This window comes from Castor canadensis, chromosome 8 (genome assembly GCF_047511655.1).
Source record: "Castor canadensis chromosome 8, mCasCan1.hap1v2, whole genome shotgun sequence".
In the NCBI taxonomy this organism is placed as follows: Eukaryota; Metazoa; Chordata; class Mammalia; order Rodentia; family Castoridae; genus Castor; species Castor canadensis.
In genome coordinates this window covers 147,820,402-147,836,078 of record NC_133393.1, presented here as the reverse complement: position 1 = coordinate 147,836,078, position 15,677 = coordinate 147,820,402, and the positions used below count along the sequence as shown (strand labels likewise).

Sequence of the window (15,677 nt, the reverse complement as noted above, 5' to 3'; positions counted from 1 at the left end):
GCCTCCAGGTGACTTCTCTGATTCTGTGGACCAAGATGCCTGAGGAGGCTGAGGTCAGGCCTCCAGGTAGCTTCACCAATGTGAAGTGAGAATGCCCAGGGAGGGACAAGTCCCCATGCCCTATCTGTGTGAGCAGGTCCCTCTGCTATGGGGACAAGAGCATCCAGACATCATAGTCACACTTGTGGGGAGAGGGAAGTCCTATTTCAAGGCAGGCTGGCCTGCCCATGGCTCTCAGCTCTTGGGACAATGTTGAGATCTGTGCTGTCACACACCTATCTCAGCCTTTGCTGCCACCCTCCCTGGGCCACCCTTCCCCCAGGCTGGGTCAATTGATGGCTGGTGGCCAAGGGTACAGAAGGTACTGATTATGCAAGGCTGGCTTTCAGGCTGTCCAGCTGCCATCCTGTCTGGATAGAAGCCTGAGCCTCTTGGTCTTCCAGGGGGTGGGATGGGGCACAGAGGCAGGGCTCAGGGTGTCTGTGCCCCAACCGCACATGGCCCCTGGGCACTCCAGCCTCCTGTCCTGGACAGTTCGCAAGATGGGATTTGGGCCTGGGTGGGGATGGGAGGTTACAGGGAGGAGAAAGTCCTGGGGCTGGGGCAAGGGACCGTGTGACAAGGCTGCAGTACTCTGTCACGGGTCAGGGTCAGGCCATGGGTGGAGCAGGGCCCTGGAAAGGGCTGAAGAACAAGGAAGGGAAGGTGCCCCACCCCATTCTCAACCAGGTGGGCCTCACAGTGCTGGGTCTCACATGCCCTTTCAAGTGGCCCAAGAGGGGCTTATGGCTCAAAGGAGTCAGGAACCTGCCAGGGTGCTCAGATCAAAAGGGGCCACGGTGCTTAACAGCTAGCTGTCATCCACAGTGAGCGTGTGGCCACGACCCCACCCTCCAGACCCCCCCATTCCACACCTCACATTCAACACACTCCCCACACCTCATACCCAACACACCTCACACCACACACACTTCATGTTCCAGGTATATCTCACTCCACAGATGCCCCACAGCTCTGCACACATAGCATGCCCCGAACACTTACGCTTCTTGCACACACACTCATACGCATATACATGTATACATACATACCCCTGATGCTCTGCACCCGCCTCACTCCACACAGGCTATTTTGCACCATGACACCTCATACATACATTAATCTTTCACACCCCCCAATATTGGGTGCACCCCCAGCCCCTCACCATGTACAGATACACACCCCTACTCCCACACATACATACCACATTGCACACACAGCCCTTCCACAGGGAGTCTACACACACTAGCTCCCACGTGTCTGCAGCACACTGGGTCTCAGATCGTATACCACATTCTGACCCCAGGACCCACACTGATTGCAGGTCACCCCTCAACTGTCAGTCTGCACACGCAGGAAGCCCTGGTCAGACCATGTGCTGTGGCGCACATTCAGTCAGATCCACAGCGCTGTTCTGTTACAGAACTATTCTGTCAGCCACATGTAGAACTTAAGTTTCTAGTAGTCACATTGAAAATGCAAAAAAGCAGGTGGAATGCATTTTAATCTTAAATTTAATCATCCAAGAGAGTGAAAAATATATCATTTTAACATGAGATTGCTATAAAATGAGGTAATTTACATGATTAGCTTGCATGGGGTCTTGGAAATCCAGTGTGTGTGTTACCCAGGAGCCCATCTCAGTTCAGCCTGGCCACACCCCAAGAGCCCAAGAACCGTCCATGGCTCGTGGCCCCTGTCGTGGACCTGCACTCCACAGAGTAAGGTACTGATTTCCAAACAGAGACATTGGCCCTGTCCTACCCGACTTTCTCCTTTCCCAACCCCACAGTGCACATCTGGCCTCCTTTGTTCTCTCTTGGGCCATTGGCTCCTCAGGTCTCACCTGTGCAGGTGAGCAGACCAGCATGCACTCCAGCCCCCACCCCCCCAGCCCAGCCTCCAATCCTCCACTGCCCCACTCATGCTCTTGGGGACCGGGGGCTGTAACCAGGCAGGACTGTCACCAGGCAACGGCCCAGGGGGAGAGCTCAGGTCTCCTGCACCTGCCTGCTAGCCCCTGGGGAGCCTGAGGGGCGGGGTGGGGCGGGGCCAGCACAGCCTGCCTCCTGCCTCTGGACTGTTTACCTGCGCTCAGTCAGGGTTCCATACTGGACCCAGCAGGAAGCCCATGGAGTTTGGGCCCACAGGCCACAGGGGACAAGGGCTGGACAACCCAGCTATGGCTCTGGATTATTGATCCAGCCCAGGCCGGCTGTGTGGGGGTGGAGAGACCTTGGCCTGGATAAACAGAGGCTCCCAAGGCCTGCGTGCAGGCCGGGCACCCACCTGCCATTCCTGAAGGTAAGCAGGGGCTTCCGGATGGGGGAAGAGGGTCTATGCGTGACTTGGTGACAGTGTCCCCTCTGAGAGCCAACACTAGCCCCCTAAAACTGGAGCTGTTCTGAGGCCAGGCCTGCAGGGCCTCACGGACCAGAATGACCTGAGGGCACGGGGTGCAGGGAGCTGGAGTCGGGGCAGCACGGTTAGAGTGGGCCCAACTGTGTGGAAAGCTTGGGGCACCGGGTGGAGAGGGGGCTGCCCTGACTGCTGAGGGCCTGGGGCACGGGAGGCGGGCAGGGACAGGGAAAGGCCTGATTATTGGGCTCTCTGCTGCCCTGCTGTGCAGTGACTCTCTCCATGACCAGTGACTACCCTTGGGCTTCTGGGTTGCAAGACAGGCCCAGAGCCCCACACTGCACCTGGGCGGGACCTACATACAGGACCTTGAGCTCCCAGCCTCAGAGCTGATGTGTGTGCGTGCCTGCGTGCATAGCCAGAGCATACAGCTATGAGGCTGTCATGTGCACACATCTGTGTGCACTTTGGGTGAATTTTTGCATGTGGCAGGGCCCCCAAGCCAGCCCCCCACAGCAGTGACAGCAACTCCGTACAGTTTCCTCCAGGCACTGGCCTCACTGCCAAATTCCTCCAGTCAGAGTACCTGCTTGGCTCTGGCTGAGGGAGTTCATCTCCTGGTACCTCAGTTTCCCCAATCACTAAAAAGAGACAGCAAAACAATCAGCCCAGACTGCTGGAGTGAGGTGGAAGGTGATTTGCTTCCCTGCCTGGTCCACGGCTGGTGCGTGTCAGGAGTTCCCACGAAGTGGTTGGATCCAGATCTGTGTTGCCTGTGCCTGGCGCTATGCTGGGGAGGTGCCTCTGTCCCAACGAGCTCAGCTGCAGAGGGCGGATGAGGATTGGCCACTGGGGTAGGGCAGAGAGGGTAAGGAGCAGGTGTCAGGATCCATCCAGGTGCTCCCGTCAGGGGAGATACTTTTTATGGCAGAGAGGGCTGGGTCGGGGGGAGCCCAGGCATGGAAGGAGTGTGGGGGATGTCAGCAGTGAACTTACAGGGCTCAGAATGCCCAGGGCTGGCTACCAGCTGTGGGTCAGGAAAGTTGGCTCCCCCTTCAGTGTAGGAATTTATAGTGAAGAGAAGGTCAATGTCACCAGTTAGTAGGGGAAGAGAGGGACTGGGATGAGGAGGCAGAGAAATGGGCCAGCAGAAAGTTGACCAGCACCTTTCAGCTAGGCGGGAACCTTCTATTCGTTCATTCCATGGCAACTGAGTGACAGGCTGGACAATGGGAGCAGGACTTGAAGAATGCAGAGAATAAAGGCCCTGCTCTTGTGCACAGGCAGGAGACGCGCTTTCTTTAAGTTGGGTCTCCAGAGTGCTGTAAAGTTCAGCAGAGAAAGGGGAGTGATCAGGGCAGGCCGCTCTGAAGAGGTGACATCTGAACAAAGACTTGAAGGCAAAGGCTTGTTCATGAGGCAAACTGAAGGAAAAACATTCCAGACAGAGGAAACAGCAAGTGCAAAGGTCCTGGGGTGGATGTCGGTAGTCCTGGCAGGGAGCAGGGGTGTTCCATGGAGGGAAGAAGAGGACAGGAGGACACATAGGAGCCTTTTGGTTCTGTGCTCCAGGTGGATGGGAGCTGTGCAAGGCTGTGAGCTAGGCGCGTGGTGAAGACACCACTCTGTGGGAATTCCCTCATGGCGGTAGCTGTGGCAGGACGATTAGCTACATGAGGTGACAGATAATGTGGCTGGGTGATGGTGGGAGCAGTGGAGGTACCAAGAAGGGGTTGGGTTGTGGGGGGCCTTGGGAAGGTAGGCCACAGACTTCTGGGGAACTGGACCCTCTGAACAGCAGGAGTGCCACCGTATAACAGTGAGACAGGAGCGACCTGGTTGTCTTTATGACAGGCCATTGTCCCTCTCCCCTGCTGCATGAGACGCCCAAGAGGAGGGGGCCTGGGGTCTCTGTGTTCACACGAGCGCAGAGCCTGGCTCCAATTGGGTGGGTGGGTAGCTGAATCTTGGACCCCAAGGCCAGAGCAGCATCTGCGCAGTGCTAAGCCTTCTGAGCCTTGCTTCCTGGATGGATAGAGGAGGGAGCTGCATACCAAGGGCTGGAGACCTGACTGCACCATCCGTCCATCCATCCACCCATCCATCCAGTCACCCACTGTTCATGCCTGTGGCAGGCCCTCTGCTGGGCTCCCAGAGGACCCAGTGGTGAACAAGACATAGGTTCTGCCTTTGTTTGCTTGGTTGGTTTTTTGAGACAGGGTCTCACTATGTAGCCCAGGCTGGTCTCAAACTCTTGATCTTTCTGCTTCTGCCTCCTGAGTGCCGGGATTACAGGTGTGTGCCACCATGCCTACTTAGCAACCTTCCCTTTTTCAAGGGGAGACGGAGACAAGGCCAAAGTCAGAAATGTGTTTGATCTGATCAAGGGCTGCCTAGGAAGGAGGTGGCTAAACTAGCCAGGCCCCAGGGCCCTGGAACCCACTGCCAGCAGGTGGCCTGGGAAGGGTCCCCACACTCCCTCAGGGCTGATGTGGCTTCCCTAAGGAGAGTCTCATGGATCAAAGGGGCGATGAGTAAGTTGGATATTATGGTGACAAGACAGAGCGGGCAGCAGCCCTGCCATGGGTGCACCAGCAGGCTGTGGGGAGCCATGCAAGAATTCTGAGCAGGCGGGTGATGGGCAGGACAGAGCCACCACTCTGGTGACACACGGGGGTGTTGCAGGGGGACGAGGTGGGAGGCAGGGGTCCTGGCTAGGAGGCTGCTGCAGGCGTCCAGTAGGGAATGATGTGAGCCTCAGCCAGCTGAGTCACTCTATTCTGAGGGTGTGTGTAAAAGTCACCTTAGCACTTATGGGTACCCAGAAGACTAGAATCCTTGTGCTGGTGGGAGGGGTGACATTCAGTTGTTATTTAATCATGGTTTGTTCATTAGCAGCATTTGCAGAAGGCATGCATCCCAGAGTAGGGGAAGGAACAGTCACCTGGGTTCGGCCCCCATGTATCTGCTGCTGTGTGGCCTTGAGCGAGAGGCTTAACCTCTCTGGGCTTCAGTTTTTTCATCTGTAAAATGCCCTACTGGGAACCTGTGGTCAGGAAGACCCTGGACTGAGCTGTCGTTAGGACACACTGGGCCCCAGTTTCCTCATCTGTCCAGTGATTAAATGGTATGAATATCTCAAGCAGGCATTGGATTTTGTTCCCTTCCCTAAGACACTTTGAGAGAATAGGGAGACAGAGGCTGGGACACCTTGGAGTAGGAGTGGGCCTGGCCTGGCACAGTGCTGGTTCAGGGTGTCTGGGGCAGGAGCTGCGTGGGCTCTGTGGGAAGTCTGCTGGCCAGAATCAGGAGGAAGGAAAAATGTATCCCACAGGGAAGGGAAGTCGAGGCAAAGGGGACAGTTTACACAAGTCTGTGTCTGCCTGCTTCACTTCTGTCTGTGGACACCTCCTTGAGGGAACCACAGGGAGAGAGAGGTAGAGGGCAAGAGTGGGGTTAAGCCCACTTGGATTAGATGGGCTAGCTCTGCCACCCGCCCTCAGGAGGTGCCACCCTGAGGCCTGCTTTGCGCCTGCGACCACCCATGGCCACTGCTCCCTGAGGTCCTTGCCCTTCTGCTCAAAGGACAGGGACCCTGCCTGGCACTGTCAGTGCTCAGCAAAGTCCCCTTGCAAATGCAGCTCCACTCTGTTTGCCACCAGGATGCCCACGGCCAAGGCCCCCCAGGCAGCTGGTGGGCAGGGGGATGGAGGTGATGGCGACGAAGCAGAGCCGGAGGGAATGTTCAAGCCTCCCAAGGACGCCAAGAGGAAAGCCCGGGACTACCTCCGCCTGGCACCGCTGTGGCTGGCCCTGGTGGCGCTGGCCTCAGCAGGGCTGATGCTCTGGTATTTCCTAGGTAATGGTGTGGGCACACCTGGATAGGCGCCTGGGGAGGACTGGGTGACCGCAGTGTGCATAGTGGGACAGATTTCCAAGCTCCTCAGTGCCTAGCCACCCTCTGCGTGACCTTGGGCAAAGCGTTGCCTTTCCTGGGTCACCCTCTGTGCTTTTGAGGTGGGCATGCTGTTGGACCATCCTGGGGCTCGTGTCTGCTCCAGAGCAGAGGGAGGGGTCGACCGGCATGCAGTTTCTGAGACTCAACAAGCCAAGGAGGACAAACATTGCTGTCCCTTGTCTGTGCTCCTCCTGGCTTGCCCCTGAGGCTCAGAGCCAGCCCAGCCCGCTCAGCTGCAAGAAGCCCAAAGGCACAACTGCTACCAATTAGTGACTCTGCTCACTTGAGCCCAGCCTGGGTGCTCCTCTGGGGAGGGGACAACAGCTCTGTCACCTCTGGCTCTCCAGGAGTCAGCATGAATGGGGGATGAAGGAGGCCACTGGAGAGCAGTGGACTTGGAGGTCTCTTCCTTGTCTGTAACTGTGGCCCTTTCTTCCTGGCATCACAGCCCTCAGTGCCCTGGATCCCTGGGAGCAGCTGGCTATGCTCTGGGCCTGGTTGTCCCCCCCTGAGTCCTGGTCAGCCATCCTCCCTTCCATTCATTCATCGCATGACGCTCTCCAGCATCTACCCCCTTTCCCTAAGCCTGGGGTCTCTCATCTTGGCAATGAGAAGAGATGGATTAACTAGCGTGTGCCTGTGAGAATGCTGCCTGTATATTGTAGAAGACCTGTTCGTTTGTTCTCCATTCACTTACTCATTCATTCACTCACTCACTTACTCCTTCATTCATTCATTAACTCATTCACTCATTCACTCACTCACTCACTCCTTCATTCATTTATTAACTCATTCACTCACTCACTCACTCCTTCATTCATTCATTCACTCATTCACTCATTCACTCACTCACTCACTCACTCCTTCATTCATTCATTAACTCATTCACTCATTCACTCACTCACTCACTCCTTCATTCACCCACCTGTTCACTCACTCGCTCATTCAGTTCCAGCACCTCCTGTGTGTGGAGCTCTGCGCTTTGCTCTTGGGATGGCCTCTTGTCCTCACGATTCAGTTGTGGTATCAGACATGACAATTATAATACACACAGCACATGCCAAGACATGACAGAAGGGGCCGAGGGGTCGGGAAGCCCAGGAAGGACGATTTGATTTGCCTAAGTGTTTGTGGACATCTCATTAAACACTTGACAAACATTGGATAGAATTCTCCTTGGCTAAATGTCACAGTGGAATTTCAGGACACCCATTGGAGGAGCCATAGGGAGAGAGATCCACCTAGGCCTGGCTTGGGGGGGTATGGCAGGGGGCCTGGAACCGAACCCTGGGGTGACACTGTGAGGATCCCCAGGTTGGCAGGGACCTGCCAGCGATGACTCATAGATTCTACTCAGAGCCGAGCAACGCAGGCAGGGAGTAGACAGCACCGTGTGCACTTCACCACCGGCAGGAAGCCAGCGCCCCAAATAGCTCAGGGCTTCGGAGCCTCCTCAGGTCGAGGGGTAATTAGTCTTCAGGGTAAACCATTGAGCTCTGGGCTAGAGGACCAGGCGCTCAGCTGCTAAAGGTCCAACTCCTCCTCCCACCCCAGGAGTGTGCTCCATGGGGCTGAGGACCCAGGGGGGTAAGTGCTCCCAAGCCTCCGTGGCCAGGAAAGCCACCTCCCAAAAGGATGAAGGGTAGAGAGACACTAGGGGAGGAACTGAAGGACTCCCCCTTCCCTGGCTGGCTTTGTGCATGCAGTGGGCAGTGGGCACTGGGCACTGGGCAGGGAGATGGTCAGAGGCTCACTCTGCCCATCTGGAGGGAAGCTGGGCCAGCAGCTGATCATGCTAGAGCAAGCTCAGGCCTTGGTGAGGAGCTGGTGATGGGTAAGGGGTGCCTGACCTATAACCTGCCCTGGAGGGGTGAGGCTGGCTTCATCTGGGGCTTCGTCCTCTACTCCACACTTAATGCCACCAATCCATCTCCCCAGCTCCTCCCCTCCTACTCTCCCAGAAATTTGTGCTTTTTTCTCACTCCTCCAGCCCAGTCTTCCCAAAAAAGGTCCATTCAGAGAAGGCCTACAGATGCCAGCCACCTGCCCTCCTCCCTGCATGTGCTCTGCTACCTTCCTGTCCCCAGGCAAGACCCCTCCCTGCACTGTCAAAAGCCAGATCTCCTCCTGGGCTCCTGATTCCACGGCTGTCATCATGCAATGTGTGGTCAGCAGGGGTCGCCTCTGTCCTCCAGCAGGGCCACCTGCCCGTGTCCCTTCTGGTGCAAACTTCTAGAAGGAGCTGCCTGGTGCTGAGGCCTCTGATCCAACCCTCCCTCCCCATTGTCCTTCCCAGTCTGGCTCCACCCTTCCTTTCTCCCTCCACTCTGTCAGCTCTTGTCAAGGTCACCAACAGGCTGTGTTCCTGAAGTTGGTGTCTAGTCTTAGTCTTTGGTACCCTTTGTGAGGACTCATGCTCTCCTCTCTGAGCCCTTTCCTCACAGCTTTGGGTTGCCATGTGGCTTTCTCTGTGACCTTGGCTGTGGAGGTCGCTCCTCCCTTCTTTCTATACCCACTTGATCTCATTTGTATCCTTAACTTTAAATGCCCTTTATCCTCTGGTCACTTCCGAATTTGTATGTTCAACCAGGCTTCCCCTGGGGCTTGACTGCCCCTGTCCCTGCCCCTCCTCTGGGATGGCTAGGGGGTATCCTGACACCACGTGTGCAGAGCACAGCTCAAATAATTTCCCCAGGTCTCCACTGCTGTCCTCTTTGTCCTTCCAGCCGCTTCCTCTTACTCCATTCCTGCCCCAGCTGCAATTGTCAGCACACCTGACTCCTTGCTCCAAAACATGCCCTCATCCCTTGTCTTTCTCTCTCCACTGCTGCAGCGTGGTCCAGGCCATCACCTCTCATCTGGGGGATGGGGACCGTCCCTGTGGGGGCCTCCTCATGGTCTTCCCTCTGTACTTGCCTCTTTAAAGCTGTTCTTCATGCAGCAGAGGGACTGTTTCATGAGGCAAATCAGATCATCTCACTTCTCTGCGTCAACCCTCCCACGGTCCCCATCTTACTCAGAGTCAAAACCAACATCTTCCAAGGTTCGCAAACCCCACACACCTTGCTTCTTCCCTCAGCTCATCTCCTGCTCTCCCCTTTGTTCACTGGTTATTGCTCCTGAAGCACACTAGGCAAATTCCTGCCTCAGGACCTTTTGTGGTCCCTCTGCCTGGAACACTCTTTCCATAGATATACACCTTGCATGGCTGACTCCCTCTCCTTCTTCCCTTTGCCACTATATTGCAACCCCACCCCACCCCCGCCTGAGTTCACAGCTCTTACTCCTCTTACGTGTTCTACACCAGGCTGTTTACCATCTTCCTTCCCAGGCAACACCCTCTTTAGGGCAGGGCTCTCCTTGCTCATGGTTATACTGACACAGTCCCACATAGCACACCAGTCTCTACACATAGTAGGTTCTCAGTAAACACTTGCTGAGTGAATGAATAAGAGAATAAACAGGGCTAGGAATCCACTTGCTTTCCACCAGCCAAAAAAAGGGTCTTTGCCAGACAGGCTTTTAGTTCTGGTCCTTGCTATGATGTATCTGCCTCAGGGCCTTTTCACGTGCTGTAGGTTTGTCTCCCCTCTTCCTCTCCTCAATTTGCACTTTCCCAGTCCTCCCAGCTCAGCTGGAAGGTCACTGATGCCTGGCCTGTTCCCTGGGTAAGGACCCCTCAGTAACACCTTGAAGTTCCTGATGGCACCCCTCATGGATATACCCTGCACACTATCACTGCTGAGGGGAGGTCTGTCTGCAGGGGATATCTGTCCAACTTGGTCAACTAGTGCACCCTAGCACAGACCTGTAGAACCCTGAACAGCCTGGTAAGTGAAGGGGTGCATAGAGGTGCCAACCCACGATCTTGACCTCCTGGGGCCCAGGTGAGTGTCCTGGACACATCACCCAAGTCCTGGATCAGTCACTGTGCCAGCCTGTCACTGAGAGCCTTTGGGACACCATCCATCCACAGGCCTCTCTCCCCCTTGCCACCTTGGAGCCATTGTGTCATCAGATAAATGTTGGGTGACCATGATGGCAGTGACAATGACAAAGGTGATTCTGGGGAGGTTCAAGATGCTAAGACTGGATGGAGAGTTCAGGTGGCAGGAGGAGGGGAGAGACAGGAGCCTCAGTGACCCCATGGTTGGTTCTTTCCTGGGCAGGGTACAAGGCAGAGGCGACAGTCAGCCAGGTGTACTCCGGCAGCCTCCGCGTGCTCAATCGCCACTTCTCCCAGGACCTTGCCCGCCGGGAGTCCAGTGCCTTCCGCAGCGAAACGGCCAAAGCCCAGAAGATGGTAGGGAAGATGGCGGGGTTGGGAGGAGGAGTGTGGGCAAGAAGGGGAGGGCCGTGGTCTGGTGGTGTCCACCCATTGGTCAGCCTGCTGGGACACTCACCGGGGCACAGCATATTGTGGGTACTATTCTGGGACATTAGAGGGGGTGGGAAGGTCAGCAAGCAGGGAGGGTCAGGTGCACTGGGACTGGATTGTGCTGGTGCCTCTTGCTAGGGGCAGATCGTGACCTTGGGAAGCTGGAGCGGTGCCCTTGATACTATCAAGGCCCCAGCCACCTCATATAACACAGTGGCTACTGCCTGGGATATGGTTGGCTGCCGGCTCTGTCCACCCTTGGCTAGGTGCAAGGCCGCAACCCAGCAGGGGGAGCCTGGGATTCAGTCCCCGCAGACCTCTCAGGCACAAGAGCTGGGTAGTAAATAAGGAGCCCAGCTTTGTGGCCTTGGTGGGGACAGTTCCAAGGATGTACATACATGCCATGCCCCAGGGCTGCCCTGTACAGCCCTCCCTGCTCAGTAACAGCCCTGCCCTTTGCATCTCTTCCCTACTCCACTGTTCCTTCCCAGAGTTACCGCCAAATGACTCTCTTGCCTCCAGTCCTCCCTGTGGGGTGGGCTTCAGGGGACCCACCTCAGGCTGTCTGTCCCTGCCCTGGAAAGTGGGACAATGATTCCAGGGTCTGGCTGTAGTGTTACCACAGGTTGAAAGAAGGCAGGGGAACCTGGTTTTTTTGCCACCCAGAGGGCTCTGGTCCTGGGCAAAACCTCCAGCCTACTGAGCGTCCAGTCAGGGTGGGGGCTGTGCCTGAGGTCTCTGAGAGGAGAAGAGGGGGCCCCGCTACTGAGTGGAGAGTGGGAGGGATGTTGATGAGGGGCCATGATGGTGCAGGTGGAGGTGGAAGCTGGGGTGGGGAAGCGGAAGGGGACCAGGTGTGAGGTTGTGGCCACTGTTCAGAGCAGCAAGGGGAGGGGGCACAGGGCATGAGGTGGGTATGTCCTGCAGGGAGTCACCAGAGGCGGTCACCTCCCTCCTCACAGCTCCAGGAGCTCATCGCCAGCACCCGCCTGGGTGCCTACTACAACTCCAGCTCTGTCTACTCTTTCGGGTGAGTCATCACGGATCAATTGGCCCCTGCTAAAACCTCTGACTCAAGGACAAGGCCAGGACCTGCCTGTAGGCTTCTGATACAATGCCTGCCTTTCTAATGGGGAAACTGAGGCATGGAGCAGGAACCTGACTTCCTTCATGTGCCCACTCCCTTCCCTGAACTCGGTTTCCTTGTGTGCAGAATGGAGATAAGGTCACTCTGCACCCTGATCGGTGCTGGTGACAGGCCTGCCACAGCAGGGCTGATTGAGAATCTGGGCCCCAGAGTCTGGTCCACCTGTTCACAGTTGATTTGGCCACTTGCTGTAAGGTCTGTGGCATGGGATATGACCTCCTGTGCCTCAGTTTCCTCTCCTGTAATGGGGGCTGGGAGTAAGGTGGCTCCAGGTGAAGACAGAGAGCCAGCCACTTGTGGGCCACAGCTGGCTCCCTCCCCACTCCACCCCACTGGAGGAGGTGGGCAGAGTGCAGACTGCAGGTCCCTTCCCACTCTGCTCACATCTGCCTGCCCTAGGGAGGGACCCCTCACCTGCTTCTTCTGGTTCATCCTTCAAATCCCCGAGCGCCACAAGGCGTTGCTGAGCTCGGAGGTGGTGCACGCGCTGCTGGTGGAGGAGCTGCTGTCTGCTGCCAATTGTTCGACCCCTGCTCCCTACAGGGCCGAGTACGAGCTGGACCCCCAAGGCCTGGTGATCCTGGGTCAGTACTGGAGAGGGGAATGTGGGTGTGGACTGGCGAGGCCAGGGGAGGCCACCCAAGGGACTGGGATGCTCAGGTGGCCCCACCAGTGACCCAAGAGCTAGGCCAAAGGGCAGGGTGAGGCGTTAAGTCTCAGACAAGCCTGGCCCTCATCGTCTGCCCTATTTTTATTTTTCGTTCTTGTTTATTTGTATGCTCCTTTCCTTTCAACAGAAGCCAGCATGCAAGACATTGTCGTGCTGAATACCACGCTGGGTACGCTCCTTGTTTTGTTTTAGTTTTTTTCCCCCTCTTCCTGCTTCCTTTTGATTTGAGGTTTTCTTGATGGGTCTGGTGTCTGGGGCCACATGGCTTCCATTGTGGGTACAGGGAGCCCTGGTCTGGGGTCACCAGGGGAGGCCAGGTGGACTGGGCAAGGGCTCTGAGCAAGGCTGGGGTGTGAAGGGTACAGGTGTGAGTGGGTCTTGTATGCCGTGCCCGTCTGCTGCCCGTGAGTGTGGGGTCAGTCCTACAGAAACGAATTCTATCTGCCCACAAGCCCTTGCTTCTATGGAGGGTAGAAAACAGTCTGGGCAGTCAAGAGACATCAGCCACCCAGGGTTTAAAACTTGGTCTTGCAGAGGTGGCAGTCCTGCTGCCTTTGAGAATCTGTCTTCCATTTTCTCCTTCCCCTTTCAGCTAGGTCAATAGCCCTCCCTGTCCACCTAGTGACACTTGGGGAGAGTCATCTTGCTTTTCTCCAAGAGGCCCCAGTCCTGGGAAGCCTATTGCCAGCTGGGCCACTGTTGCACAAGGCTGGAGGTACTGCCCACCTTGTCCTTTGTGGGCTGGTGATTTCTGGAGTTGTGCGGTGCACCACCTGGGCTCCTGTACCTTGTGACTGTGCACAACCTCTAACTTCTTAGAATCTTCTTATACTATCTGGTGCTGTCGTCTAGATTTGAGGTAGGGTGAGTGCCTCAATCTCCTCTCAGGTTGAAATTCTAGTTATACCTTTTCTGACCTTCCCTTCCACCTATCTTGCTAGAGAGGTGCTTATTTCCATGGCAGGGGAGGTACCAGGTCAAAGCACCACTTTCAAAAAGTTAGAGCCAAGATTCTCACGCAAAGATAGAGTGAGTACATGTCAGTTATTTCACTCATTGGTGAAGGGTCCTGTAGCATGGCGAAGGACACAAGAAACTTATCTGTCATCTGTCAGTCTGTCCATCTATCTATCTTTCTGTCGTCTATCATCTATCAGCTGTTTATTGGTCCATTGATCTATCTATCCTCTATCATCTATCTATCTATCTATTATCTATCTATCTATCTAATCTATCTATCATCAGTAGAAAAACAGATGCTAGAATGATATCGTCACATTAAACACAGAATGGGTCACCGTCCTTGAGGTGACCGTCTCCAGTGAACCCACATCACTGCAGCGCACCAGTCCTCCAAAGGTTACCATCTGACCCTACAGAGCCAGGAACTGGATCCCACTCATCAGGGCAGGCCTGGGCTGACCCTCCCTCCTAAGAGCCATAGGGGCCTCCTTACACACTGCTTTGGGACAGGGTTGGTGAGGCACAGCCTGCGGGCCGATTGGGTCTGTGCCAACTGGTGTTGTATGGCCAGGAGCTAACAATGGGGTTACATTCTTAAATGATGGAGAAACACCTTGTGCAAATTTGTTTTCTCTTTGGTTCTGGGAGTACCTTCATAATGGCCTCAATTTTGCGTTAGTTCGCTAAGCCTAAAATCTTCACTATCAGCTTCCTCACCGATAGTTCACTGACCCTGACCTTGGGCAGTGACTCTTGGGATTTTGGCTCCTGGACTCTGTGACACTTTTAGAAGTTATTGAAGACCCTCAAAGAGCTTTTGTTGATGTGGGCTAGAGAGATCAATATTTACCATAGGAATGAACTCGGAGATATTTTAAAGTCATTTATGAATTCATTTAGATTAATTTTTTAAAACAATAAGTCCATTAGTATTGACAAAATAGCCTCGGGAAAAAATGACAATTTTCCCCAAAATTGGATTTGAAGAGTGGCACTGTGGCGCCTACCTGTGCGTTTCCTTGGTGTCTGGTTGAGGAGGAACAGTAGTCTGTTGTGGTGTCACAAGCCACACGGTTCTGGAAAGCTCTGCCGTGCACTCCAGAGGACAAAGAGCCACCAACTTTCTTAGTGTTAGGACAAAGAGCCACCAGCTTTCTTAGTGTTAACATAAACAAGGTTTTGACCTGGACCCTCAGGAACCCAAGAGACCCTTTGCTGAGAACCCCTGCTCTGGTGTGGTGGTCAAAAGACTTGCATGGCTGTCTGTTTACTTTGTTTGCATGTTTAAATGATTTTACTTTTTATCACAGAGAGATAAATGCTTTTATAACGTCATGCAGCTGGGTGTGGAAGTGCACCCCTGTAATCCCAGCACTTGGGAAGGCTGGAGTTATGCAGGAAGATTGCTCAAAACAAAACAAAACAAAACAAAGCAAAACACCAGTCCATCATGCCTTCCCCTGCCGTGGCTCATGACAGTGGCTGTCAAGTGCTGAGGCTCTGCGACCCCTGGAAAAAGAGTTAAAGTGCAAATCCTTTGTTTCCCTCCCATTTCAGGCAGCCAGGGCTCTGGGATTTCATGTCAGAGCACAATCCCAGGAGGTGCCGTTGGGCTTGTGAGGCCTCGGCACCCCTAAGAACGACGCCCCCCTCCCTCCCCCCAGCAAACCCTTGAGTTCAGAGAAAACCTTCACCTGCTCAAGGACCTGGCTTTTGCAAGTGGAACCTGAGGTTTTGCAACAGGGAGTTCCAGGCCACAGGCCCAGCTCCAGGGGTCCCACAGGTCAGGTCTGGCCAGTCACCCCAACACACCAAGTAAAGAGACGCGTGGTGGTGAAGGGCTGAGAAAAGGAGGTTCACACAGCCCGCGCAGCCGTGGGAAGAGGCGAAGTAAACACTCCGCCGTCCTCTGTGCAGACGTGACCGTTAGGTTTGAACAGAGGGAGAACTGGGGAGGGTGTACATAATTAGGCAGTCCCAGGCACAGGGTGGCCTGGTCACTCGTTCTCTCAGTTCTGGTTCTTGGGAGTTTCAGAGAACTTGTTCTCGCTGTCATCATTTGAGTAGGGCAATCTGGTCCCCACAAGATGACTGCCCCTGCTCCAGGGTGCAGCCTCAGTGTCATAGGTCACTGTCCTCACTCGGGGGGGGGGGGTCTGTCCTG

At 55.1% G+C, this 15,677-nt stretch overlaps 1 protein-coding gene across 5 annotated transcripts in view; it reads left to right on the top strand.

The window, feature by feature from the left end:
• Window positions 1-2,117: 2,117 nt before the first annotated feature.
• The window catches only part of Tmprss6 (transmembrane serine protease 6), a 33,398-nt gene continuing 19,838 nt past the window's right edge, over window positions 2,118-15,677 (top strand). For 2 of the 5 annotated variants that reach the window (XM_074084416.1, XM_074084413.1), the window contains exons 1-6: window positions 2,118-2,343; window positions 6,060-6,256; window positions 10,525-10,658; window positions 11,696-11,763; window positions 12,280-12,464; window positions 12,678-12,719. In XM_074084416.1, coding sequence (XP_073940517.1) covers window positions 6,061-6,256; window positions 10,525-10,658; window positions 11,696-11,763; window positions 12,280-12,464; window positions 12,678-12,719 — 625 coding nt within the window. In that variant the 5' untranslated portion in view covers window positions 2,118-2,343; window position 6,060. The remainder of the gene's footprint in view (window positions 2,344-6,059; window positions 6,257-10,524; window positions 10,659-11,695; window positions 11,764-12,279; window positions 12,465-12,677; window positions 12,720-15,677) is intronic. The other 3 variants (XM_074084418.1, XM_074084417.1, XM_074084414.1) reach the window with 2 other exon arrangements.